This window comes from Cyprinodon variegatus, unplaced genomic scaffold (assembly GCF_000732505.1).
Source record: "Cyprinodon variegatus isolate N-32 unplaced genomic scaffold, C_variegatus-1.0 Scaffold30, whole genome shotgun sequence".
Lineage (NCBI taxonomy): Eukaryota > Metazoa > Chordata > Actinopteri > Cyprinodontiformes > Cyprinodontidae > Cyprinodon > Cyprinodon variegatus.
Genome location: NW_015150483.1, coordinates 2,135,263 through 2,163,255, shown reverse-complemented (window position 1 = coordinate 2,163,255; position 27,993 = coordinate 2,135,263). Strand labels below are relative to the sequence as shown.

At 37.4% G+C, this 27,993-nt stretch overlaps 1 protein-coding gene and 1 long non-coding RNA gene across 2 annotated transcripts; one reads left to right on the top strand and one right to left on the bottom strand.

Moving 5' to 3' along the window:
* Nucleotides 1-4,859: 4,859 nt before the first annotated feature.
* Nucleotides 4,860-6,127, bottom strand: LOC107100816. Its single transcript, XR_001482045.1, has 3 exons — nucleotides 6,089-6,127; nucleotides 5,268-5,358; nucleotides 4,860-5,170 (listed from the first exon to the last, which is right to left on the bottom strand). It is a non-coding gene; the product is annotated as an uncharacterized LOC107100816 (long non-coding RNA).
* A 4,065-nt stretch (nucleotides 6,128-10,192) lies between these two features.
* Nucleotides 10,193-26,582, top strand: LOC107101226 (RNA-binding protein 25-like). Its single transcript, XM_015400049.1, has 12 exons — nucleotides 10,193-10,455; nucleotides 13,390-13,452; nucleotides 15,943-16,072; nucleotides 18,539-18,629; nucleotides 18,863-18,965; nucleotides 22,298-23,161; nucleotides 23,793-23,944; nucleotides 24,058-24,105; nucleotides 24,207-24,344; nucleotides 24,492-24,565; nucleotides 24,649-24,758; nucleotides 24,863-26,582. The coding sequence occupies exons 1-12, from the start codon at nucleotides 10,401-10,403 to the stop codon at nucleotides 24,880-24,882; spliced, it is 1,848 nt and encodes a 615-aa protein (XP_015255535.1). The 5' UTR covers nucleotides 10,193-10,400; the 3' UTR covers nucleotides 24,883-26,582.
* Nucleotides 26,583-27,993: the final 1,411 nt, after the last annotated feature.

Here is a 27,993-nt window from a genome sequence, read left to right as displayed (position 1 = left end):
ACATCACATTTCTGTTATTTAGCACACTTTCTTTACATTTTTAGTTTTTTCTAGCATTTAACACATTTAGATTTCAGAGTAAGAAATACAGGATAGAGCATCATGGTGGTGCAGTTTGTACTGTTGCCCTGCAGTGATTCTAAGTTCAATTCCCGGCCTGGGGTCTTTCTGCATGGAGTTTTAGGATGTTGTCCCCTTTGAATGCAAGGATAACATGAATGTTAGGTTAATTAGCTTCTCTTAACTGTTCTTAGGTGTGTGCGTGAGGTTTTGTGTCTGTGTTGCCCTGAAATACACTGGTGAGTTGTCCCAGGTCTACTTTACCTTTTTCCCATAGACTGCCAGAGATAGACACCAGTCTCACTGCGATCTTGATGGAATAAGTGGGAGAAGATGGATATAAGAAATGCTGTAAATAGATTTTAGATATATTTGGTTTATATATATCATTTAATATATATATATTTGATTTTAGATTTAAGATTTAGACTTAAGATTTAAGATACATATTCAGATGAAAGATTCAGATATACATTACAGATTTACATGTACTGTAGGTATAACACTCATATATTGATATAGGATGTAAAAAAATTATTTAACAGTTAAATTCAGATAAATGTAATAGATTGAAATTTTTTATTCAGCATTTCTAAATCTGAGATAAAAGCAAATAATGAGAAGAAAGTGCACTAATTATCAGAAATGTGTCAGTGAACTACTTTTTGTAACATTTCTTACATTTGGCGCCCCATAGTGGTATTTTCTGAAACTTCCAGCAGGTGGAATATTTCACCAATGCATTTGCATTCAACATTTTCAAAGTCACACTGTATGATTTCAAATGATCTATTTAAACAAACTAAGTATTTGGTGACGCACACAGCAAGCAAGAAGTTTGACTCTTCTTAAATAAGAAGTTATATTAATATAACTTCTTATTTAAGAAGTTTTATTAATATAATGTAATATATTTTCTTTTGCTATACCTACAGTGTATTAATCACATTGTTCACCATCATCAGAACTGAAGAAGTTTCTTGGATGAGAGGCGAAACATCTTCTAGAAAACTTCACGTCCAGTTGCTTTTCAAGCTTGACCAGTACATGTCTTTGACTACCTAAAGTTTGCTGGAGAGCATATGGATGATCCAGAAGAGGACTGGGAAAATATAAGATGAAATCTAAATAATTTTTTTTTCTCTGAAGACAGAAGACTGTTTAGTTTCATCCATATCTACTATGAAGCACGTGGGTGGAAACGTCATTCTCTGGGATCGTTTTCTATAAAGGGGAGAATTGATACTTATTCACCAGGGAATGAACAGGGCCATGTATCTTTTTTAATGTTTTTTTTTTTTTTAGTTAGGCCAAAATATTTTTTCCAGCAGTCATTAATTTGCAGGTGGACAATAACAGGGCCTTAATCAAACACACTGCTTTGGCAACATATTCTAAGATACTGGAGTGGCAATGATAGTCTCAAGAAGACTGTGTAGCAGCAGCTCCAACATCACTGACCCAGAGGAGATCTGCATGGAGGAATGAGCCCAAATACCAGTGTGAGCAAACCTGACTGGAACTGACTGGAAAGGTTTGACCTCCTTTGGTGCCAACAGGGGTTATGCTACAAGGAGATGATGTGTTTTTATTGATTTGGTCAATATGATTTCTTGTATATTTTTTTCTGTCTGATAGTTAAGGTGTAACTATGAACAAAATGACACACCTTTCTCAGCTTTTTAAGTTAGAGAACTTGCACAACCAGCATGCATGTATATATGTGTGGGTGTGTGTATATATATAAATATATATATATATATATATATATATATATATATATATATATATATATGGGTGACAGGGGGAGGGATAAGATACGTCCACACCCCACTTTCTGTGTGCCTTTGTCCTACCTTTGCTTTAAACAACTTGTGATGGTCACATGGTCAGTAATTGCACAACCACTTTTTCACTTTTTCACTTTAACACATGCAGGATAAATATATTGGTTTATTTATTTTTATTTTGACAATATTAGAAGACATTAGTTCCAATTGTAGGGCGCACATTTGGTTAACTTCTGTATATTTAATTTTGTCAAATGCTTAATATTATTTGTACTTCCTTTTCTGGTGTTGTGGGGAATACCTTTAACTGGGAGAATGCAAAAGACTCTGGCTGGCACATTCATTGACTGATTGGGTGGTACCATCTTGAGTTCCACTATGGGGGAAGACTATGGAATTCACATTTTAATATGCTGCATAATCTTTTTTTCTTTTTCTTTTGTGATTTGCTCATTTTGTCAATTTTGTTTAGTTATTAGTAATCTAAGTTTAATCTTTAAGCTAACTGTTTCTTTATTTTTGTTAAATTTGTGTAGATGTTCTCCTTACCTCTTCCTCAGTGTGTCAGTCTTGTCTGATCAGCCAGTATTTAAGTTCCCTTTGTTTGTTGTGTGTCAGGTCAGTTTTGTTTGTGCAGTTAGTTTGAAGTTTTGTTATGTTTAACCTTGGTATTTTTTGCCTTAAGTTAGTCTCTTTATTTTACCTCTTATAAGGAACCTGTCATTATTGTTTGGATTCTTTGTTACTTTGGGGAAATAAAGCCAATTTTTCTTGATAATCACTGCTGTGACCTCATGCTTGGCTGGCTCGGTCCCTCACCATCAGTTTTTAGAAACAAGCCATCTAAGTTGAGCACTGCTGTTGCATGATAACAGCTAAATTACTTGTTAATACTTGCCAGCAAATCATGCCAATCTAATTAACTACTAGTGCTGTTCCCTATGTCTTAAACCTTGATAATTAGTTCACAGTAACAATAAATCCAACACTTTAATTTCTGTGTATGTAGAAGCTGTGCTCACTATGGCTTTCATTTTTACTGTTGTAATGGGTAGTAGAAGGCAGAGATGACTCCAGGCTTTAGCACTGGAACACTGTCGTCTTATTACCCACACAGATAAATTGAATAAACTGTTAAATAGGAGATACATTTCTCAGCTAATAATTGCAGCTAAAACGAGGCACAGATACATGTTTCGCACGTTTTGCGCAAGATTTCTTTATTCCTATGAAAGAAAATCAGATAGAGATTTGGCCTATAACAGATACAAATGTATGTTTTCATTCATAAATGCTAATATCATATTTATTGAATTACAGTTACTTAACTATAGAGGATTGGCAACAAATACTTATATTTTTTGCTATATTTTATTTTGGTCGTACCATTGCTACGTTGTGCATAACATAAATCTAGAACTGATAATATTTTGTAAATTGAATGCAGAGATGACTAAAGCAAAAACTGTCAAGAAAAAATGTAATTTGTTATATATACTTATATTTAGACCTTGCATTCATTTGTTAGATTTTTAAATGTTAGATATTTAACTTCTGCATTATTTGCTTTGTAAGGAAGCAGGTATGGGTCATTTTTCTTTATCTAGACCAGTATTACATGTCTGTTAAAATTGAGTTAATTGTGGATAAGTAACTTTCCTACTTAAATGAAAGTATGTGTTCCTGTGGAAAATCTCAGGCAACCACAAGTCAGGCTTAAACTAAATCTAAACTAAATCACTCAGTTTGTCTAAAAACATTACTAAACCAATCCTAGAATCTGTAGAAAGACTGCTGATGTTTTTAAGCCCCTAGAGGCCCATCTTCCTAAGCACGCCCTCAGTAAAATTCCAAGCAAATCAACAGAGTTGTTTTCCTGAGCCATTGAAATATTTTTTTCTTTGTTTAAGCTTTGTGTTTAAGTTTTGTGTAGCTGTGGTTTCTCGGATGTAGGAGTCTGACTACGTCTTTTAACATTTACGCAGTCAGCATTTGGCTTATTACTGTGTCATTTCCATTTATACCATGGCCTAAGTAATATCTTGCTTACAGGAAAGGGTTTTTACCAGACATCTCGTGTCCAGGGCTGCAATTTCAAACTTAGAGATCAGGCTACTTAAGCTGTAGATGTAGAGAGGATAGTTATGACAATCAAACCAGAGTTTCTTAGCTAAAACTTCAAATGTTGTTTGTTTAAGGAACAAAAGTCGGTCTCTTGGGGCTGTGATGTGGCTGTTGGGGATTTTGTGTTTCCTTATTCACAAAGAGATGTTTAATGAAAAGCAAGAGATTACACATCAAAAGATCACAAAAAATATGCCCCCTCACTTTTCAGATTATTATTATGTCCCTGTATGTGTGCTCTCTTCTCATCTATCTGGTCGATGTGTTGATGCTTCTGCAGCTGATGCTCAGCTGCTGGGCCTTACTCTCCCCTCTGCATGTACTTTTGAGGTTTTTTATTTATTTATTTATTACCGTTACTAATAGTTTTTAGTTTTTGCTTCCCCTTTCGTAAATGTTAGTTATGTATCTTTGCATGTGGCCTAGTCTCCTATTATTTTGTTGCAGCATTGAGCCAGTCGTATCTCCTTTAAGTTTACAGGCTTGCAGTGTTAAGCATGACAATATTTGCTGCAGCACTCAGCTGGTTCCAACTAGGCTTTGATAAAGATCCAGTTGTCTCTATGGCAAATTAGCATCCTGAAGGTGTGTCATGTTTATTACCACATTTTAAAGATATTGTTAAACACTTTAACAACTAAGAAATTCTGAAAAAAAAAAAAAAAAAAAATCCCAAAACTTGCACACACACAAAAAAAAAGTTCCATTTAAAAGGATTTACATAACAGAGGTTGCAATTTTTTAATGTTTTTCTGAATTTTTAAAACAAAAATCATAGACAGACATTGAAATTCTATTTACATTGAGGAAAATGAACACAGTTTCTTTTTAACAACAGTGAAAAGTGAGGTTATTGTTGGTTCTTTAAAAAAAAAAGTTCTGCCAAGTTCTGCCAGATGAGGGCAATGAAAACACAAACATAGTTAAATTAGAAATCCAGATGAGGTAAAATAGATTCAGTTTGTTACATAATAAAATTCCTGTCAGACAATATACACAGTAACATCACTCTGGGGCTTCATGACAGTATCTAGGAGGTACATGAAATGTACATTGCTATATTGCTGGAATAAATACAGGGTAGTTAAATTACTGGTGTTAGCAGGTTTTAAGGCTATGCTGAACACTGCAGCAAGTTTCCATGGTGGTTATCTTCCCCTTTAGTCAGTGTCAGACACAGTATTTCCAAAAGCAGGCTGTGGATAATGGGAGAGAGACTCAACAAATTAGTTTTACAAAATAACTACAGAGTTTAACATTTCATCATTTTTGAATAGTGGGACTTTTACTTACGTTCCCCACGCTTTGTTGTGATGGATTTTTCCTCTGCTACATTAGTAGAAATCTTCCTCTCCAGTTCTAGGTCTTCCCACATTGTACGCAGCTTAAAGTATAGAATAGACCAATCAAATCTCAAAGGATAAATATTTTATTATTCTATTTTATTTCACTTTAAAAAAAGATTTTCACTTGGTACCATGTTTTTGCCACATATTTTAAGAGAGTTCAAGAAATGTTGCTGTGCTTTCAACGAGGGCTAAAACAATTAATCTGATTAATCGATTATTAAAGTAATCATTAACTAATTTAGTAATCGATTTATCATTAACTGGAGTATAGAGACTCTAAAACGTGCCTTTAGATGACAGAGCAACCCACCTTGAGCAGTAATTATACAAAGATTGGAAAAAAAATAAAAACATTTTGCGTTTAAGATAAAAAAAAAAAAAAATAGGGTGTCAATATGCTCTATCCAGAACTCCAAAAGTGGATTACAACCACAACCTGGATTAATTTGTATAAAAATCTTCTTAAAGGAACCTTTGTCTATCTGATTATTAATCAATTATTCGAAAAAATAATAGATTGAGATGAGATTTATGGATTTGCAAAAAAAGTTAGTTGCAGCTCTAATTTTATCACACTTCATATAAGCAAGCCAAGTCAACTTCACAAATTTATAAGAACATTAAAAGGGGAAGTAAAGGAAAGCAGGTATTTAAAATGACAGTAACACAATAAAAAGAACAAGAAATACATAAAAAGATAACATCAAATCAATCAGCACAAGGATAAGAAATCCTACTTCCTGACCAAAAAAGAAAAAGTCTTACCTCCTCGAGATCAGCTAATTTATTACCCAGCTCCATACCTACAAGTGGAAACCCATTTATTATTGGATGTTATGTTATGTTGTCAATTGATTCTAGAAGCAGTATCTCCATTTAAAAACTCAACATACCCAGTAAGTCCTCCCTTTCCATTGGAGCCAAGGTTTTGTGAAACAGAATTGAAAGAATCTTACGCTGAATCTCTGGGTCATCTTTGAGATTAAAAACTTGGTTTCCTGATAACAGAAAGCAAATGAAGATTCCAAGTTAAGGAAAAAAACAGTTCAAACATGAAGTCAAGGTGCAAATGTCTGAAAATGTTTTAGTTCTCCTCCATAATGGAACACAACATTTTTGGTAAACTTACCAGAGGTAAATATGCTTCTCCCCTCCGAACTGATCACTCCTTGCAGTAACAGCAAACCAAGGAGTCCCAAACAGCAGTTTGCGACTGCGAACCTGTCCATGGCACTCAGAGAATGGTCCTAAATGAACCCCTTAACACAACACAAGGAATCCTCTACTTTGAGTCCATGCCGTCAGTATACATTTATATGATTTTTAGCTGAGAGGAGGAGCCAGTTTTCTCCTTGTGTCTTAAATCAACGTCTAGTCAGGTGTCTTGGACTTCATCAACAGCCAACAATCTGAAAGAGACCATGAAGCGCTTGAATGAAATACGGGGCTCTGACGTTGCACTTGCAGACCAGTAACCCTCCATCACCTTGACATGGCCCAATCAAACTGAGGGAAGTTATCAATCAGCCGCTTGGTTATGAAAGACCTCTGTCAAATGTTCTTGGCACCTACACGTGTTTGTCTTTTACCTTAATTGCTTCTTTAAATAGCAACATCTGAGTGTGTTGGTCTGGGCGAAAAGAGGTAAGTGAATTGGTTTGGTCAGTTGGAGTGCCATAGGAAGAGATTAACTCCTCAATCTTTAGGACTGATTCAGGGGAGAAGGAATATCCATCACTGAGACCATGTCAACACCTGCTAGGTCTCCACATTCTGCCCTGCACATCAAGGAAATAAAGCCACTCATCTCAGTTCCAGTCATTTAGCTCCTAAATTTCCACCACCACAATCAAGATATACTGGTATCTGACAAGCATGAATGTCAGCTCAATATAATTTCAGGTAATGTAAAGTAAAACTACTTAGTAAACGATCTAAATAAGATTAGCAAATAATTTCTTTACTATTTAGTTTACTATTTATGCTTAGAAAATGTGTGTTTTGCTTTATGGTTAAGTATTACAGGCCTCAGTCTACAGTACACAAGAATAAGTCCTTAATTATTCTGTAAGATAAGAAATGAAAGCTTTATACAAATTATGTTTTACCATTTCATTATAAATACATTTCTACACCCTAACCCTTTTGTTCTTTGTCTCATTACAGGGGCAAGCTCTGATCCAAACCATTACATTGCAGCTCTGATTGTTCATGGTTATTACACTGCAGACACAAACCTTTATTCCAGTCTTAGGCAGCTTGCAAAGCATCATCCAGCATTAACACATTGTCTCTAACTCCATCACCCTATAGCCTTCTCATTTTTCCATCTACTCAAACAAGATTCCCAGTCACTGTTGAAGAACCGCATAGAACCCACAGCATAACACTACCACCATCCCAATTTTTGGATGGCGTGATGTGCAGGGTTAATTTTCAGTCACACATTACATTAAGCATGAAGGCAAAAAGCTTCTCCAACATTTATTTTCTTATTAAGTCCTCATGTGTTTTTTTTTTTTTTTTTTCCCTGAAAGATTCCTTTTATAGATTTGTTGTATTTATACAAGGATTAAACTACATTCAAACTGTTGTCCTCAAAGAAGAAGGGCTGTGGTTGTTTCTGTATGAAGATGCATGCGCTCCTAAGAAGTTTGTCGACCAGACAGACATACTTCTATTAAAGTAATAGTACCTCTATTTGGTTTTGAACCAAGTCAGAAAATAGTCACTTAAAAAAGATTAAAACATATTTTTTGTAAAAAAAAAAATACTTCAGACCAACTCTGTGACGCTGTATTAATGACATGCAGTTGAACATGCACAAAATCAGGTAATAAGAAAAACACAAATATCTGATGTTGATTACAAAATATATAAAGTTAAAATAAAGAAAAATAGATTATATAGTAACAGATTCACATAGAATAAACACACATTTTAAAACCTGTTTTCACACCATATAAAGGTACTAATACCTAAAATCACTATAGGTGGCATACATTTTTTAGACTAGTATTTCCTGTGATTATAAACCTATATTGTTTATTGTATATTCACGTAACCTCTAAATAACACAGCAGGCTCCGCAGATAGAAAATAACATTGAAATTATTAAATGGTGTAAAAACAGCGAGTCTCAATATAATACAAACAGTATGTCTGTCTCTCTGGCTGGTTTATTTTTAGGTATTTGTTCTTCATTTATTTGAGTAACTCTAGGATTCCCGGAAGTTGAATTTAAGTAAAAAAACATAAATTCAAAATATTATTCAAGAGACGATATCAAACACATCCTTAGATTTTTTTTCTGGAAGATAGATGATAGCTTGATGTTTTTTTTTTCTTTTTTTTCTTTCTTACATTTCTGGTTATTGTAATGACATCCACTGATAAAAGATAATGGTGTGTTTTGAACTATATAGAATACTTAGCTATGCTGTGATCCTTTCAGTTGAGCGATAGATTCTGGGGCTGTAGGCTGTCGCTTTATAAAATAAATAAACAGTATTATTTTAAACATACACTGTAAAATTATGTTGTAAGTAAATTAACAAAAAATTTATATTTGCAGCTATAAGCACTAAAGGAAGCAGTATACACAATAACATCATCCAAATATGTGATAAATGGTACTGTAGGTTACTTTAAGTAATGAAAATGGAGGCCAAGAAATTAAAAGCAATACATTTTTTAGGGCGTTTGTTATTTTTATTTTGTCTTTTTTTTTTATTATTATTCTTCGAAAACATTTTTCTATTACACGCTCAACATTGAAGTGTCCCCGGCATCGTCTTTTTTCTGGATTCCTCCCACCGACCCCAATGTGTCCTTAGAGTAGAAACCTTTTGAAGGTGCAGGTGTTGCAGGAGCAAAAGCAAAACGAGATGTGTCAAGGTAAACACGTGTAGCCGGACTCATTGCGGAAGTTGGTTTATTTGGACTTTCAAATTATTCTTTTTTCGGGGGAGGATTCTAATAAGTAAACTGATAGACTGATAGACTTTAGAACAAGGGATTCTTACAAAAAATCGTGATAGTGTCGGACTGTGTCTCTGATTTATATTTGTTTACATTCATTTCTGACTTCATCTACTTTTAACTCCTGTCAGGGCCTCCTTTTTTCCACAAGGTAACAAGAATAGCAGCTGCCACCATGAAGAATGTTTTTTTTTTTCTTAAATGTTTTATAATTATTTTCAATTTTTATCTGTGTTATTTTGGATGTTATAATTTTTATTTTTGTCTTATTTTCATTTTGTGCTTCATCTTATCAATTTCTACAGAAAACTAACAAACTCCAGCAGTCATCAGCCTTGCACTTCAGTTTGCCCCTGAGTGAGAGACAATACTCCCACATTTCCCCTTCTTTGCTTATCAACATTGGTGCTGGATGCAGGATTTCAGCTCTACTTTTCTCTGTTATTGTGTCTTTGGACAAGACACTTAACCTGCATTATCCACTGATGGTGGTCAGAAGGCCTTTGTCTCCTTCTGTCAGTGTGCCTAGTGAGTTTGACCAAATTGCTTTGACATTTTTCAAGCATTTTCATTCCTTTTTTAACCTTTCATTCTATTTTACATTGTAGAACATTATACTACATTACATTTATTTTACATTGGCACAGGGCATGCCTGACCATAATATTCAATGGAGTATAAGTGAAAGAATGAGGGGCATATACGTGCAAAACAACAGCTTTTTAAAATTATTTTATTTCATCTTGAATGTATAAACGTGTCAAGAAGTCTAGCAGAAGAGGAGGCTATACTCGTTCACGTAGTGGAACAAAAAACTTTTATTTTGAAACCAATGTTCCGGAAGTGACCTAGCTCACGTTAGCTTTATGGTTTGGCTGACGGAAACGTCCAGGCACGGAGGGAGGGACGCTCGGCGGAAATTTGACACGCTAGCTTCAACAGCGACGTATCGGCGGAGGGTGGCGACCGAAACTAATCAAAACGGCAGTCCACCACCTGGACCATCAATCCGGGATTTACGCGCAAAGGCGATCAATCACCGGACCGCCGTAAACCTTGGAAAGTCAGCGGTTTTTGAGTTGTTACCGGTGACGACATGGCTGAATGTAACGTTAGCATCGACCAGAAAAAACTACCTGGAGTGAAAGAGGGTAATGTCAATAACACGTTTTCCCAAATATGCGAAACTAGCCAGTTTTATGGCTTTATTTGAGATAACGTTACACTGGAAACGGAGCTATTTATTTATATTTCTCTTAAAAACGCTTTAGCAGCGATGGAAGCTAATGTATGCTAGCATACTAGAGGGGTTAAACATTTCGGAGCCACATAAAGAAGGCACTGATTAAAACCCATTGCTTAAGGCTGCAGGTGTCCTGCCATTTTATTTATTTATTCTCTGGTAAAAACAAGTCCACCTCTATTAGGGTAACTAGAACAAAAATGATTGTGCAGCAATTTTTGCTGTTATTACAATGAGGATCTGTGAGGTAAATATAAATATGGTTCAGCAATAGTGGCTTTTCTTTGGTCAGCTGATCTCAATGAGCTGTTGCCTTCTTCTTTTGGTATGTTGCTCAACCAGAGCTCAAAAGAAAAGCTGAATTATATCTAATCTGAACAATCCTTCAGGTTTCTGCTGTGAGCATTTGTCTCAGCTGTTAACCAGTATGCTTAAAATGATTTAAACATAATCCAAGCAGCCTTGCAACTGATACCAAACAAAAAAAGAAATTATATTTATTGTGAAGCAGCTGCTCACCTCCATGCTTGTTATTCTGGTCAGAGATAGAAATATGTGCTCAGTCTTGTCTGCAGAGGAAAAAAGACTCAAAATGCAGCTGGGAAAGTTTTGGATCAGCACTAGGCTGGTATTTTTACTGTTATATGGTGAAACTTCAGTTTCCACACCACCGTCTCCAACCTATGCCTATTCAAGATCCCTCTACACAGTGTTCAAAACTTGTTTGTTTACCATTCGGCTTAGGAAATCTTTCTGCACAATGCTTATTGTTTCTAAACCCATCTGTTTAAATAAGCCGTAAAACTTCCACTACCATATGGGTTTTAAAAAATGCTGTTTTCCAAATTACTCCTTTGAGATGTCAGTCTAACCCTAATTTAGAATCGAAACTTCAGTTAAGATAAGAAAAATGTGCAGCCAAGGATTTAGGGGTCTCTGTTAAGAGGATTAAACATATGGCTATACTCTGTTAAATGCTGTGGTCAGTGTAAGGATTAATGGATTTCATGGCCTCCTGTTTTTTTTCAGGATGATTGTCAGAGTTCAGCCATCTACTGCAGCTTGTCCTGGTCTATCAACAGAGCTTTGCATAAGTAGGAGTGCTGATAGTTAGGATGATCTGGTAAACCTATGGAAAATAAGTGTAGCACAGCGCTAAATAGAAGATAATAATTCACTTAATATGTAAGATGATATATGCAAGTAGCCTGGCATCTGTAGGAGGAGAAGGAGTTGGCTACCATTTCCTGTGCAAAAACATCATAGATAAACTTTGAATCAGCATAATGTGAAGTTTGACTGTTTAAGCAGTGGCAAAAATAATGGATGTTAAGCCTGAATCAACAGTTAAATGAGTGGAAAAGTACTTGCATTTTACAATGAGTCTGAAACAATTATTAAAATGGAGACAAGGAAATCTGTTTGCCTCATTTCAGAATGCTTCAGATGGGTGTTTGGTACTTGAGGGTGTTTCCACTGTGGAAAGTACCCCTTCCTACACGTGGAACTATTACCACTTTGGCACCTTCAGTTATACTGAAACTGTATAGATAAAGCTGTAGGTTTGGAAAATGATCATTGATCATTGCATCGCTCAGGGTACTTTTTACTTGGCTAGAATTTGGATAAGTAGTCTAGTTTGAATGTATGGGAATAATTTTTTATATTTCTATTTGTTGTCTGCCTCAAGAGTTTGCCAATTTTTTTGACTTTTGTTTTACTATAAACTCCTTAAGATGATGACAGGAGGCAAAAACTAAGTGAACTAAAAGTGTTTTCGATGGAAATGCAAATAATCGTTCCCTTTTTATGGTTTCAGTTCTCCTTCAAAGACAACACCGATATTTATAAGCCTGAGAAAAAGTTTGCTTTTAATTTTGTTCTGTGTTTTGCACGCATATAACACCACATGGAATCTTTTTTTAGATGCACTTAATAAGCAGAGATCAGAACCAGTTTGCTGTTGATCAACTCGGATTGGTAATCCACAGGTCAATAACTATAAACCATTAAATGCATCAAAACTAAAAGGTCTCGTTAATGGTGCATTAGACTTTAATTCACCTTTTTTTTACAGTAAATTATTTATAAGCAAGGTTATGGAAATAAGTTTAAATGCACAGATGAGGTCACCTTTTAACACCTCTATGCTTCGTTCTATTTAAATCACACTGTCAAACTATCTGCATAAAATCGTCTTCCCCTTTATGCGATATTTGGACAGGAAAAATAATGAGTTAAAGACATCAGAATTAGCAGGTGAGACAGGAAAAAGTTTCCGCTAACCCATTTGTTTTCCTTTAACTGTTTTTGAAGAGTCTTTGCTGTTTTACCCATTCAGAAATTGATTTGTTTTTGATGAATCGTTTGGACTGAGGGATCAACTGAGCATCATGCAGTCACTAGCATGTTTGCATTGTCTCTCTTCCTTCTTGCTGATCTACCGCCCTCTGCAATTCACAATTCCTAGTCTATGAAATATGTAACTTCTAGTTAAAAAATATATTACCAAGTTTTTTTTAGACCCATACCGATTAATTTGAAATCAGTCTATCTGCTGGCAGTTTTTCTGGGCTTCATTGGACAAGTATTCATTCACTTCTCATGAATTGATGGGCAAAAATAAAGATGACTTGAGAAATTATTATTTTTTGAGTGGTGCAGGCAGGTAAACATGAAGTCAGTGTAAAGATGGAACTTTCAGAAATGCTTGTGGTTCAGGTTTGACTTTCATCAGTGAGACTTTTAATGTTGGATTATTTAGTTCTTAAACTTGATCTTAAAAGCTGATATTTTGTTCTGTAAATCAACTGACAGCCTGTTTTTTTTTTCTCTTGCTCAGTATGTAAAGACTTTGCTGTGCTGGAAGACCACTCTCTGGCCTATAACCTGCAGGAACAAGAAAGTAAGCACATTTTTTTTTCTATTTCCGAATCCCCATGTGTTTTACTCAGAAGTCAAACTGCTACCTGTTTAAACCAAATCTCTTTGGTAGAGATGAGAATTGTATAATTGATAACATATTATGTTGAAAGAAAAATGAGGACATTATCCTGATCTAAACATATCTGATCATAAAAACCCCAAAACTGAAATCTGATTTTTGATCCATTTGAAATATATTTAAAAGTTTTTTTGTTTTTTTTTGTTTTTTTGTGAAGCAGCACAGCCTAATGCAGCAATGTTTAATAGAGCTGCTGTAGTCAGTTAGTTTGGTAAGGGGTGTGTTTTTATTTACGTTTTCTAAGACACTGACTTTACACACTGGTAGAACAAGTGTTAACATTTTAATCCAAGGCAATTTTATTTCCGTCACTCATTTCAGTGGCAATGCAATTCAAAGTACTGTACATGGAAGAAAAGAAGTATATCACCGTTTCAGAGGCAACACAAATACTTTTATTGTAAAAAATATTGGATCAAATTTGGATTTTATTTTACCCAGCCGGGATCATGTATAACTCAGTTAATCTAATTGGGGCTCTTTAAATCCTGTTTTTATTCCTCCTTTTTTTCTTAATAAAACATGAAAGTTGTCTTTGATGTGTGGCAGTAAAACCTTTACTGTGCCCACCATGTTTTATGATGTCAGCCCATTTTGCAGAATACATTCATAGGTAAACTGCAGTGTCAGTAAATGTATCCCCCTATTTGTAAGAGGGTTTTAATCTGTGTGTGTCTAACTCCCTGTATGCCCAATTAGCTTGGTTCGTGGTACTTTTATGACCTAATATGGGAATAACAAGCTTTACAGTTTTACAACATTCTAAAATGCCTTTTAAAAAGATACTCGCTGTATAGGATTTGATCCCCAGCTGCTAGTTTTCTTTTTGTTTTTCTCCAATAATCTAATTAAGATCAAATGCGCCATGTCTCCCTTTAAAAACTGTAATGTCACGAGCTGTTTGATCTTAAGGTTTGTTGCTCCGGGTTCATCTGAGCTCCTTTGAGTTGGCTGAGAAGAATATTTTTTCTTCAATATGAACTGATGAATGGGAATTTTATTCAGATCAAATCAACTTTATCGATCCCAGAGGGAAATCAAATGTTGTTGTAACTCATAGGGTTTTATGTTCCCAGAAAATACTTTTTATCAGCTTGTTTGGCTTCTAAAAGTCATTGCTTGATGCTGTGACCCCAACTGTATAATCAATCTGAATTAAATAATGATCACACGATATTTTGTCACTTTTCTTTTTTTTTTTCTTTTTTTTTTTTAAGTTAACTGCTGGATTTTCAGAAAAAGTTTGGTCTAAAGCTGCTTTGTGTACTGAAGGGCCAACTTGGCTAGAATTGAGCTAACCAAAGCCCAACCCTGTTTTGCATACAATCACTGTGTGGCTTATTGTTTTTTTAACCTTTGGATCCATTGTGATTACTTTCTGAAAGTCTTTATGCTTTGCTTCAACCGATCTGACTTGAGGAAGATACATGCTGATTTCACCTTTGACCCCGCTGGTCCCTGGGAAGAATAAAGACTGACACAGCATGCCTCGTCCTCTTATTATTCAACGATCACTTTTAGTTTTTTTTGGACAGATGGTGTCACAAAGAAGCTCTTAAGCAACTTGTTTTTAGGGAAATCAGGAGTAACAGCTGTTTTTTTGTTTTCCTTTCAAATCTTCCACATACATTTAAGCCTTTTTAGGTCAGATAAAATATATCTTCCTTCCCAGAAATCGTTTTTTTTTTTAAAGCATACCGGTAACTCAAGTTTTTATTTTGTGAGATCTCTTAAGAGTTTTTTTCCATCCCTCCTCGCTCTAAGAGAAGAATCAATGGTCCTGTTGATAAATGGAGTGACTTATTAACAAGGATGCTGCCTGGGGTTGTGACATCAACTAACCCCTAAATATTTTCCGTAAAGGTTCATTTAATCAGTGTTTCAAAAAACAAAAATCGATGTTTACCCTTCTCTCTCTTTATCACTTTGAAAGAAGTGTGACTCAGTTTCCACTTTCGATCCCAGCAGCAACGCATAGAAACTTATTGGACCTTCTCATGGCTAAATTGCCAAATGGGTTCCAGCCCTTTTCACTCAAAGCTGGCAGAGGATCAATAATCGGGTGAAACGGAGCCGAGTGAGTGACTGATGCTCTCCATGCCTGAAAAGTGCAGCAAGTGCGTCAGCAAAGTAGGATTTATTATCTGGTTCCGCCACAGCGTGCCATCGTACAACCTTGGAAAGGCGCCTCAGCTGCAAACCTTCATTTCTCAGCGAATCGGGGCTCGGCTTTTTTCCATCACATCAAACCGGAGCGTCTGCAGCTCCTAACGTTTATCTTGTCATCTGCAGACAATCTTCGCAACAGTACAGCCTCTCCCAAAAGAAAACAAGACCGTAACTTTGTGTGTGCACAGTTTAAATGGACTTCTTATCTCTCTGTGTCTGCAGTTGAAAGCCACTTGGCTTCCAATGTACATAAGAACCGCCTGGTGCAGAAGGACCTGCAGGTGGCAAAGAAGCTGCAGGAGGAGGAGGACGAAATAGCCAAGATCCAGAGCCAGAAACAAAATAGTGACATGTGGGTATCTATACACCTACACTCACACAGTAGTGGAAAAAACAAATGTACAGATCTCACATTGAACGTTTTAAAACTATATTCAACGTAGTTTTTATCATCATATGTACATTTATCATACTGTAAATTGAAATAATCAGAATATATTTCTTTCCCACTCTGTAGAAAAAGCTAATTTACTCTATAAGATGGGGGTGGAGTTTTTGCTCCCATTTCCAGTTACATAGTCTGCTCTTGGTTACTGATGTTAAAACCTGCAAGTTTAGGCTTTTAAATAGATTAGATCCATAATAGCTTCCGGACAAAGAGTGACCCCAACCTTCTCCTGGAGTATTTACAGTTTTGCTAACTCTGTTAAAGACTAAATATGTCAAATGGAGCGATTTGCTGTTATAGTGTGTTTGCATATTAAGTACATAGGCCAAGTCCTTTCAAAACTTGCAGCTGTTTGTCACCTTGCAATTCTAGTGGTGCATTAAAATATCTTTGGGAGATGAGGCTTCTAAAGGGCAGGCAAGGGTACCAATTTTTGGTTAAAAATTATTTCCTCACAGTTTTTCTTTAATGATGGATACATGCTCACCCATTAAGATGCAGCAGATGCTAGCAATAAGCTGAAAACTAGCTGGTTTCCTTCACATCTCTGTTCCTTTGGGTAAAGCTAGGATCTCTACCTCGGCACACATGCATCCACAGAGCAGCTGTCCTCATAGAACCAACATGACCATCCTCATTTTCTGTCTAAACAGCTTCCATATTGAGCTTGATACCTCCTCTATTTTAATTGAGATAAGTATTGTTAGACATAGTTCTCAGCTGTAATGCACCAACAAGTATGGCAGCATGCTGCATTACCTATTATTGTCTTCCCCCTCTCTTTAGTCCCATTTCAAAAATAGAGGCTACTGTTGCCTATAAATAAGCTTTTAAAACGTGACGTAAATATAAAGTCATGCATAGCAGCTTTCTAAAAGTAAGCCTCCTGCATGTCATTTACTTCCTTTGCTTTTTCAGTAAAGCAGCAGGCTAATCACTCTATGCATTGTCTGGGTACACATCAGTATTCTTGTTTTTGTATTCTTAGGCTAGATGGGCTAACTTTTTTAAAATGTTGTCATGACAACCATTAAAACCCACCAACAAGGTTATACGTACTCCAGATTTTTATTAAGAAATGTTTTATTTTAAATCGCTTTAGTGTCATCAAGATTGTAAATTAAAAAAAAAAAGAAACTGTTATTAAACTCGTGTGAGAACATGGAGGAACCTATTTCCCCACGCTCTGTCTAAAAGTTGCTGTTTGCATCGTCATACAAGCTTACGTTCCAAAAGAAGATTTGCAATTTTTCCACTATGTCAGACTCACCACTGGTAAGTGAAAATGAGGAAAGGCACATGGGCCGGCCTTACGTAAACGTATCACCAGAATGATTGACAATTAGGAGGACAACTTGTTTTGATGATCCACTGGAAAAAGAACATCCTCCACTATACCATCAGATTAAAAAAAAGCCTTGTTTATGGATTTGTTTTAATTTTTTTCATATTCTTTAGTAATAGGAAGACAAGCTGCTGTTTCTTTACTTTTGATGACATTTGCTGGATGAGTTGCAAAGCTAAAATTTGGATCTCTTTCAGTAAAGCTTTGATTTGTTCAATCATGATGAAACTGCCGGCTCAATGAGGCCGGTGTATAAAATGCTGTTTCAGGCATATGTGGACTGTTCTAGTAGAACCACATGGCCCCAGAGAGGCCAGATCCTCCATCGTGTTGTTTTCTGCTGCTGGCTCAGTGTCATCTTTGCAGCATTTCTCAGTGCCACATCATGCACTCCTACTCATAGGGCTCTAAACAAACACACGCACACCAAAAACACTAGCACCTGGAACGTTATGCTGTATGAATATTGAGATGCTATTTGAATTTTTTTCTCTCCTCCTATGTTCTCCTAAGCTGTTAAAACTCGGAATGGTTACAGGTGCAGAACAGGGTAGAAAATGTGTTGTGTCGTGCATTTGCCCTTTAGTGATCTGTGACAGCTTTCCAGGCAGATGGTGTTCCCAATGTGTTGTTTTTGTTCAAGGCAGCCTTTTGAGATAAGTATCATGGACCGCTACCTCTGATTACATATTTTCTGATTACCATTATTGATCTGAGGAGCACTTTAAACTGTTTAATTCATCAGGTTCAAAAGTGTTTCAGTGCTTGAAGACAGAGTAATTACAGAAATTTTGAATCACATTCAGACTTCAAAGCTTTAGTGAAATGTGAAAACCAAGACATAAATAAAACTAGCGAAACTAAGGGAGTAATCTATGGATTATGAAATATATGTATAGGCTTTAAAAAAACATGACAATGTGATATAATTTGGACTTGAAGAATTTGAGAAACAAAAATATCCCTTGTGTCCTGACCTATATTTTTTTGTTATTTTTTTGCTCACAAATCTACGGGAATCCCAGAGAGCGACAAGATATTGAGATCGCACAGGAGATTCAGGAAGAACTGGTCCGACAGGCAGAGCGGCAGCGACAGCAGGAAGAGAAGGATGCAGTAAGAAACACATACTCTCACAATCACTTTTGAAAGCTTAATGACACAAATAGCTTTGGTTGCTTACATTTAGTGCGCCCACTTTACCCTGCAACTGTGTAAAAATGGAAAAATGTCAAGAACACTACTCCTTATTTTGATATCTGTTTCAATGGTTTTATTCCAACAACCCCAAATTTATTTACCCCAATAAAACGATAAATCCGACCCATTTATCATATCATTCTCTTCAGGCTATTGCTCGTAAGCTGCAGGAGAAGGAGATGAAAGAGGAAAGGAGGAGACAGAAACAGGTGGAAGCCAAACATGAGGAGGATTACTTTGAGGATCACGGAGGTGGGGAAAGCAACACCGATTCTGTTGATGTTTTGCTGTTTCCTTTTCATGCCTGTATAAGCTCCTGCAGGACAACATGGATGGAGATCTTTTTCTCTTAGAAGAAAGGGTTGTTTCTGTCCCATGCTGTCGATGTGTGAGGGTGTGCTTTTGATGCGTCATAGTCCTTATAATGATGCTGACTAGAGGCAAAGATTTGAGAATGCATTTATAAGCACTTAATTAGGCTCATGGGAGAACAGCTGTTAATGTGAAGAGGTTGAGGTTTGCTCACAGCTTTATGGTTGATCATAAATGAGGAAAAGTGTTATTGATTAATGAGTGCATGAAGAGAAAACTTCATTAAGCTGTTGGGGATTTATTACCATTCATAAACAGGCTTCAAATTTCAGTCATGCTTTTTTAAATGTAGGCGAGCATCTTTGTCTCACATATTGTTTTTCATACACATACAAACCACCCCCCCGACCTTCTGTATGACTCATCTCACTGAAGCCTCATAATTTTTGATCACACAATAAGCTTCTTTTGAGTGTTTTGTAAATTCCTCGTCACGCTGACAGGTTTTGAAAAACACGAATTCCACTTTTTTAAATGGTCTTTGGAGAAAATCCCTTTCAGCACCAACCAACCCAGAGAGTTCTTGTGGTGATGTAGAATGCAGTACCAATGTCTGAACCCAGCCTTACATTTTTCAATCAAGGGTGTGACATTAGGTGTGGGAGGGTTGCTTTCTGTACACGTTTTTTTGTTGGTTTTTTTCACTCTGCTCATTCTATTGAATAGGAAAAATTATTGAAGCCTGAGATTCCCCTTCAAAGACTTCAACATTAACATGATCTTTTCTTTTAATGGGAAGATAAACATTTTATTTTCTCTCAGAGACTTAAAAGTTTATCCTTTTTAATAAGTTTTCAAAAATAAAAAACAGTTTATTTTCAGAAGCAGGGCAGCAGCTTGTCCGTAGCTGCTGAGTGCTTATGGTTTTATGTTGACAGACACAGAGCTCTTTGTTGACATAAACAGGAGTGGGCTACTATCTGCTGCTATCCGTCTTCCCGCTCCCTCTGCCCCTGTCGTCTGAATCCATCCTTTTACCTGAGCCCCTTATAATTGTTGAAGAAGCTGAACCAATCATACACGCTCCTTTTGCCGCAGATGCATCATCACTATTTGCCGTCCAGCCATAGTTGCTCACGTTGTAAGCTCTCCTCTGAGTTTGTGTGTACAGAGCAGTTTAAGTGTGATCTTGCTTGAGGCCGAGGTTGCTCTTTTGTTTACTCTGTATCTCAAGTTATGTAGGAAAGACGTCACAAGGCGACCTGCAGGTTACACCATCATAGCTGGTGGTGGTTAATAAATCCCAATTGATTATAGCAGTGCTCTGATTGCCTTCCACTGCATATCTTTTGGTAGAGTGCTGCTGATTTATGATTAATTACTGTTTTATAGTACTTAACTATTTACCTCCCAATTTTTTTTTTTATCCAGGGAAAGATACACTGAGTAAATGTAAAAAGTAGTTCCAGATGATGAAAAAAACGCCCTCAAACGATACACCTCATGACCAGATACAAAGAAGTATATAAAAAAAATAACAGCAGTGTTCTGGACTCAAGTGATCCATATAGAAAATTATTAATCACAAATTGAGAAAACCTGCGACAGGAAAGAACTTATCCAGTAGTATCAGAACTACCAAAAATACTCTTAAGAGCAAAACAACAACCCGGGGATGATATGAATCCCTCTAGAATATATAAAGACTTGGACTTAGACAACTTTTACTGTCATTTTGTATAAACAGAGTGTATAAAAAAACGAAATTGAGTTTTGTACAGCTCTCATGACATTTCCATTTCTTAAAGTGCAGCAGTGATCAAATGTAAAGATATAAAATATGACCTCTATAAACGCAGAATTCTATAAAACCTGGAGGTCTGTGTTCATGATTCAACAAAGAGATGGGGCGTCTGTAGCACATTTACCTAAAAACATCTTCAACACTTTTAAGGAAAGGATCTGTGGACCAATGAGTCAACTGTTACTTTATAGAAGATGTAAATCTTAAAAATCTGAGGAAAAAAATAAAAATCTGACACAGAGTTTCAGAACAATTTATTGAGCTGACATTCTAATGGTTGGTTGGCTTTTTTCCTCCCATAATTTAAGTTCCAACTTTAAATCCAATTAAGATGCCATGTCACAGACATCAAACATGGTGGAAGAATTTAAACACCTCTTAGAAGGGATCATGCTCTTTAAATTGATGTTTAAGATTTACTGCCAGGTATTGCTGAAAAGGCTGGTAATAGCAGCTCTTACGTTATGCAGGGAGGTTCCTATTCTTTAGGGTAAGGTTGGTTTGGATGCATTTTTACCGTAACAGGTGAAGTCATGATTATATACAATATATTTGTGTGTACTCAAGTGTGTGATTTTTATTTTTTTTTTTTTTTCCTTTGATGCATTGTGAAGAAAGCAAAGGATGTAAATATTTCTCCTAGGCAGGACTGTAAAACCAGATGGTTTCTTATAAAGCGCTCCACGAAGCAGGACATGAGGGGCCTCTTACTGTATTTATCTAATGGCAGTGAGTCTGGTTACTTATAAAGCTGCCTGCTGGCTGGACAGAGATCTTCAGCTCATGTCTGTTTTATTTATTTTTCAATTTAATAAACCAGAACATTGAAGATGGCTTTCAGTTACATCTTCTGTTAATCTAGCTCTGTCTCTGTGTGTAGGAAGAAACCATTTATGTTCCAAACTTTTTTTTGTTAGACAGAGAGTTGATTGGATTTTTAGAGCAGCCTGTTAGATAACAGGAATTCCTTTGCGATGACTTTCATCAGCGCTGCCTGGTCTGAGCTTTGTTCATTTCCACTCATTTGTTTTGTCTCACAAGCCAACTCCCTACAGACTGGTTTGGATGGAGGTGTTTTTCCAAATCAAGTCATGTTCTTTTGTCCTGAATGTGTGTTGTCTTTTTATTTTCACACTCACTCCCAGACTTGTTACCTCATAAACAGCAATTTAGCTGCATAGTATTAGGTCCATTTAACATTTTGTTACAAATGTGTATATATATTTTTTTTTTTAATTTTGAATGAAAGCAATATCTTATCGTCTAACCTTTTGGTAGAACACACATTTCATGACTTTTTGGGTGGGTTCTACCTCCATAGCATAAACGTTGTGCCCTGACCATCTCTCCTCACAGGTGCTGCATTTAACCGCATGCTTATAGCTGTCTTGGCTTATGGCATTCTGTTTGTTTTTCCTCACATTTCCATGCTCTCCTCATCTTCCCCCCCCTACTACTCGCTCATCAGAACCCAGAACTGTCGATGTGGACAAACATGCCCGTCAGAAATCCAGATCACCGGAACATTATGATTCCTACTCTCCAACACGCCCAAACCGAAAACACTCTCCAGATTATTATTCCGCTGAGCCCAAAAGGAGCAGGTATCCAAAGCAGGACCCTGCAGCCCCTCGAAGCCACCCCAGATATGCAGAACACTACTTGGAGGCAGAACAAGGGCGTAGCAAGCATGCAGATCCATATCCAGAACACCTGCTGCCCTCTAGAGGCAAGCATGCAGACAGGTACCCAGAGTTTGAGCCTTCATACACTGGCAGAGCCAGGGACCAGGATGTAGATGGAGTGATAAGGAGGAAAGAGAGACCAGCCAGACCACCTCCACCACATGCTACTCTAGAAAGAGACAAAGACGGGTACAGGCATGATAGGGACAGGGACTATAAAGTGGGGAGGCATATGGAGAAGGAGTACACAAGAGAGAGAGAGCATGATCCCAGGCAGAGAAGGGAGAGGGAAAAATCCAGAGATCGGATACCAAGTGATGACCTACAGAGAGAAAGAGACAGACTAAGACAGAAAGACAAAGAGCGACGGCGAGCCAGAAGCAGGGAGCGAGGACTCGACTTGGACTCCTTAGAAGTAGGGTCCAGCAGAGACAGGCGAAAAGAGAACAGGGGATCCTTGGAGGAGGAAGAGGATGATGGAGGAAGGAGGGCCAGGAGCAGGCAGCGCATCCACTCCAGCCCAGTCGACGTGTTCGATGTGGTTCTGAACGGCGAAGACCGAGGAGACCCAAAGGAGATCTGGGACCTCCAAAAGGGGGAGGCTTCTGAGAGGGAGCGCAGTCTTAGCCAACCCAACAGAGAGACAGGTACCACCTGAGCCCCCCCCTCTGGGGTCTCCTGGGGTGTTTGTGTGGTTTGCTGGCCTCACTTTCTGCTGTAGAAATCTCAGGTGGTGGGTTGATCTAACAAGAAAATCACTCATGGCAAAAATCCGAATGGCGTTGATTATTTTAAAGTTCCTTTGATGGGTAGAAACTGTGTGTTGCTTCCATGCTGTGTGGTTTGTTCTTTCTGCCTTTGTTTTCCACACATCTTGATGAACTGGAATGGTTGAACATTAGAGGGTTTCAGAGCTGCTGAGCTGTTTATAAAGTTATCCAAATAAGAAGCATTGCTTCCAGTCTCAGCTGTATTAAACCAATTAGGCTAAGCTAATAAAGAAAAATGATTATGAACAGCATTAAAAAAGCACTGCAGCCCTTTAAAAGATGCCTCATGACAACACGTTCACTGACCAATGATGTATTTTGTAATCGGTCTAACCACTCTATCTCTATAGTTACAGAAACCTAATCCTGCTGGTTCTCTGATTATGCTTCCTTAATCACGCAAAACAAGCTTCAGTATTCCCACTGGTGCTTGATTTCTGTGCTAGGTGTTCAATTCATGTGATCTTTTACCTTCCAGTTTGCTTATTCAATGCGTTTCCTCCTGCAGGCCATATTGTGCATGCAGGAAGTAGCTCAGCTATTGCAGACCCAGAGTATGGGCTGACTGAAGCCACACAGGGGCTGACTGACCTCGACCTCCGGGAGCAGGAGCTTAAGGACATGGAGGTCGCAAGAAGACTTCAAGAAGAGGAACTCAGGGTGAGGGAGAAAAAGCATCGATGCTAAGCCTGTCTTATGTACAACATGGGGGTAAAATCCTTTACTGTTTTAATGGTATTTTAATGCAAGTTTTAAAACCTTTCTTGTTTCAGAAAGCAAGCCATATGCAGGAGCGTGCTGCCCAGATGGCAAAAGATGAGGCAAGTTTCAATAAGATGTTTTTAAATATCTTTCATTTAGTTTTTTTTTTTTTTTCTCAGGCCAGACAGTGATGTCAGAAAAATTTACATTTGTCTGACAGGAAATAGCTCGGCTCTTGATGGAAAAGGAAAAGAAGGAGTACAGAAGGAACCGAGAACGTGAGAAAGAGAAGGAGCGGGAGAGGCTGGCCCTGGAGAAGATGGCCGCAGAGAGAAAGCGACACGAGGGCAACTACAAGGTAGCCACGTCTTTTAACTCTATTTATACAAAGCCGACCCACAACCGTTCTTTCTCAAGGCAAAAATAAAGAAAATAATGTTGTTGAATCGTTCTGTATCAGTTGAAGGACTATAACTGATGAGAATAATGTTTTTCACCTTATCAGGAGGAGGTGGTGCGGCCTCGGACGCGAGATGAGTACGACCATCATAGACAGAGGAACAACAACAGAGCTGCTCGGTACCAGGCCAAATCCGCAGCAAATCACTGATAAATTCTCATGACTGTGCATTTTAATAACTGACGTTTCTTTGTTGCCACAGACCTCCTCAGCCTCGTACGCATGATTATGAGAATGTTAGCTCAGTGTATGGATACTCAGACCACCCCGCTGCCTCTCGCCCTCCACAGAGACCTGAAGCAACTTCTAGAGGTACATATTTACATGAAAATGTTGAAAAACATATTTTTTTAACCTTTAAATACAAAAGGTGGGCTGACTGATCAAACTGAGGGATTGTATTTTTTTTTTTTTAGGTGCCTATCAGAGGCGGTGACTTGGGATTTATACCTCATCCAGACCTGCTGTCCGCCCTCCATCTATTCTTTCTTTTTTTATATTTATTTATCCTTTTAAACATTCACTATCCTTTTTGCCAAAAGCTTTGGGGACAATCTAATGTGGTTGACTTGGACTTTTTTTTTTTTCCATTTTAAACCCTTTTAAGTTGACCAGAGATGTGAGTCAGTGAGTATTGAAGCAACTTTTTTTTTTTCTTTTGTTAATCTGACGTTAGCACTCGCCAAAGGTCCAGACTCGCCACATGAATTTTAAATGATTTTTGCTCCTTACCTGCTCTGGTCATTAGATGCAGAGATCTGTGCCATCATCATCATGATCATCATCGTCATCATGATCATTGCTTCATTCCTCTTCTGGATGGAAATACTGGAATCAGGCTGTTTCTTCGTTGCTCTTTGTGGGCAGTCTGTGTCTGCTTCTGCCAATACAGTGTCTTGTGTATCAACATGGCAGCTGCTTTTTGACATCTCTACTGTCGCTCTGTTCAATAGACGGGCTTTCTCCATGTGCCACAGCCTGTGACTCGTACGAGGCCTATTTCTGTTGGTCTGGGTTTACCGAGGGCAAAAGAAAACAACAAAGCAGGCCTTTATCATTGTGCTGTTAGCACTCTGTTTTCTGTATTGTCATTGAGCTTGGGAACAATCCCTTAAATATCTTATTTTTCTTCTTTTCTGTGACATTTTGTTTGTTTTTTAGCCTCTGTAACTTCAAACTGAACGTGGTATGACTGTATATTTAATTACTGTTTCTCTGTGCATGCTTACTGAGATTGTACATGCATTTCAGCTGTATATAAAATAATCCAGCTTTTACTTAATAATCAGAAAGGGCTAAAGCCACAAGCAGCCAATAATATTCTGTCTGAATAAACAAATATCTACTTGTTCATATCCTTTGTATAAAATGACTTTTCTGCAACTTTTTTCATATTTCCAGTTTAAAACTGAAATGCATGTACATCTGTTGTCTGTCAAAGCTGGATTTATGCTTGTGCTTTACAGCACAGAGGTTGTATGTTTGAATATTTGCTTTTTTTATGCTGATATGCTGTCAAATTATGTTAAAATTATTGTCAAATTCTAGATTATTTCTTCATGGCCAAATTCTTGTGCTGTATCAGTTATTTGTTCTCAAAGGGACCTTTATATTTATTTTTATACTAAAATTTGACTTTCCTGTCATTGTTTTCTCATGACCCAAGCTTTTACTGACATCACTTCCGGGTATTTGTCTTGCAATCAAAGGCAGACATCCTTTCCTGTAAGGAATTTACATAACAGATCATTTTACAGTGCTGAAAAAGTCCATCCTAATTAAGAAAAGTCCTGCTGAAAGATTAACATTGTTTTGTTACTTTTCAATTAAGAAATGGAATGAAGAGCACATTTATTTTAAGTTAAGGGGGTTAAACGTAATGGCAACCTGTTTAATTTGAATACTCAGTGCTGATTCTCAGCACCTATGCTGTCATTACTGTTGCTGAAATGGAAAAGTAGCTTCTGTTCAAGTTTTCTAGCTGTAAAGAGAAATATCAGTTTTCTTTTACCAAGTATGAGCTGTTGGTGTTGCTGGAGACAAACATGAAGGTGGTGAATAAAACTGTGCTAAAGTGTTGACTGAATGGGGCGTGTGCCATGTTATTACTTTTCAGGGATTAAAAAAGGTTTAAAAATTGTAAAATTGTAGCAGTTGCCATTTACCTTTAAAATGTGACTTCTAATGTATTATTTGCCCAGAGCGCCACCTTGTGGGCGCGTCAGTTGTTGGCATTAAAAAGTGGTGAACCTGATCTATACACCTTGTTTCCTGTTTGTTAGCGTCAGACTTTCAGTATAAAAGGACCTAAACCCAAACCGCCCCCTCAGCACTAACCTTTAACCATCAATGAAGTCCCACTCAGCTGTGGAAGTTGTCTGGATTGGACGTGGGGGGATATAAACGAGGAATAGGAAAGTCGTTGCTGTGGCAACACAGTGACGCCGATTGTGCATGGCTGTAGCTCTGTAGGTTGAAATTACATCAAACAATTTCCGATTTCTTGAAATTAAATAATTGCAGTATTAGTAGTATTTCAGATTACGTTTCCTTTAAGGTTTACTAACTTGATTTTCTGTCAGCGTAACGAAGTCGCAGCAAATCAGCAGAACTTATATTTTACTGCACTTGTTTCCTCCGTCATTATTTCGCGGGTACACCCGTTGAATAATTCCAACGAGCCTCCACTGATGCAAAGGCTGACTGGTCCACTCGAACCACCGAATAAGTGGTTTGGGACTGACCTTTTGTATCAGACCCTCCGGGAATAGTGTTTAGTTTATGGCCCTACCACAAGGTTATGAATCTTTAATCTAGGGATATTAAGAAATCCGATGTAACAGGGGTCAGATTCATTGTATAACAGTCGTTTTACTTTGACTTTGTCATTTTTTACACACAGTTTATACAAAAAGAAATGTTGTTCAATAGGCCTACACCTCTCGACATTTCCATTTTTAAAGCGCAGCAGTGATAAAATGTAAACATGGTGATCAACTGTAAACATAAGATGGGTATATGATTTACAGTTTCCAACATTCAGTGTTTTATTTTTGTTTTTCTTTTAAACCCTATTTTATACAACAGTTCAAGCTGTTCTGGAATCTGCTGGACCTGCATCGGATGCTTCAAAGTCTCTTCCCACAGGGCAGTAGGAAGAACAGTCCATGGGGGCGGGGGGGAGCCCCAATGATCTCTGCTGTTCTCATTGCTCTCCTCACTTTCTTTCAGTCTGAGGAGCTGCAGCCTCCACAGCACACAGTGAGACAGCTGGTCAGAACACTCTCTGTGCAGTTTCTGTAAAAGGTGATGAGGACGGGTGGGGGTAGGTGGGCTCTCCTTGTCCTCCACAGGAAGTACAAGCACTTTTGTGCCCTTTTGACCAGTGAGTTGGTGTTTAAAGTACGGGTAAAGTTGTCTGTAATCTGCACCCCCAGGAATGATGGCCACCTCTAATGGCTTTTAATTAGACCCTATGGGTTGAGTTGATTTATGACATCTATATTCTTTAACCAGATGTTAAATTTCTACTACATTGGAATTGTGG

Excerpts from the sequence above, each read along its gene's own strand:
- LOC107101226 (XM_015400049.1), top strand. The coding sequence starts at position 10,401 with ATGGCTGAATGTAACGTTAGCATCGACCAGAAAAAACTACCTGGAGTG. Across the intron at positions 13,453-15,942 it reads TAACCTGCAGGAACAAGAAA|TTGAAAGCCACTTGGCTTCC; the intron begins GTAAGCACATTT and ends CTGTGTCTGCAG. Across the intron at positions 24,566-24,648 it reads AACAACAACAGAGCTGCTCG|ACCTCCTCAGCCTCGTACGC; the intron begins GTACCAGGCCAA and ends TTGTTGCCACAG.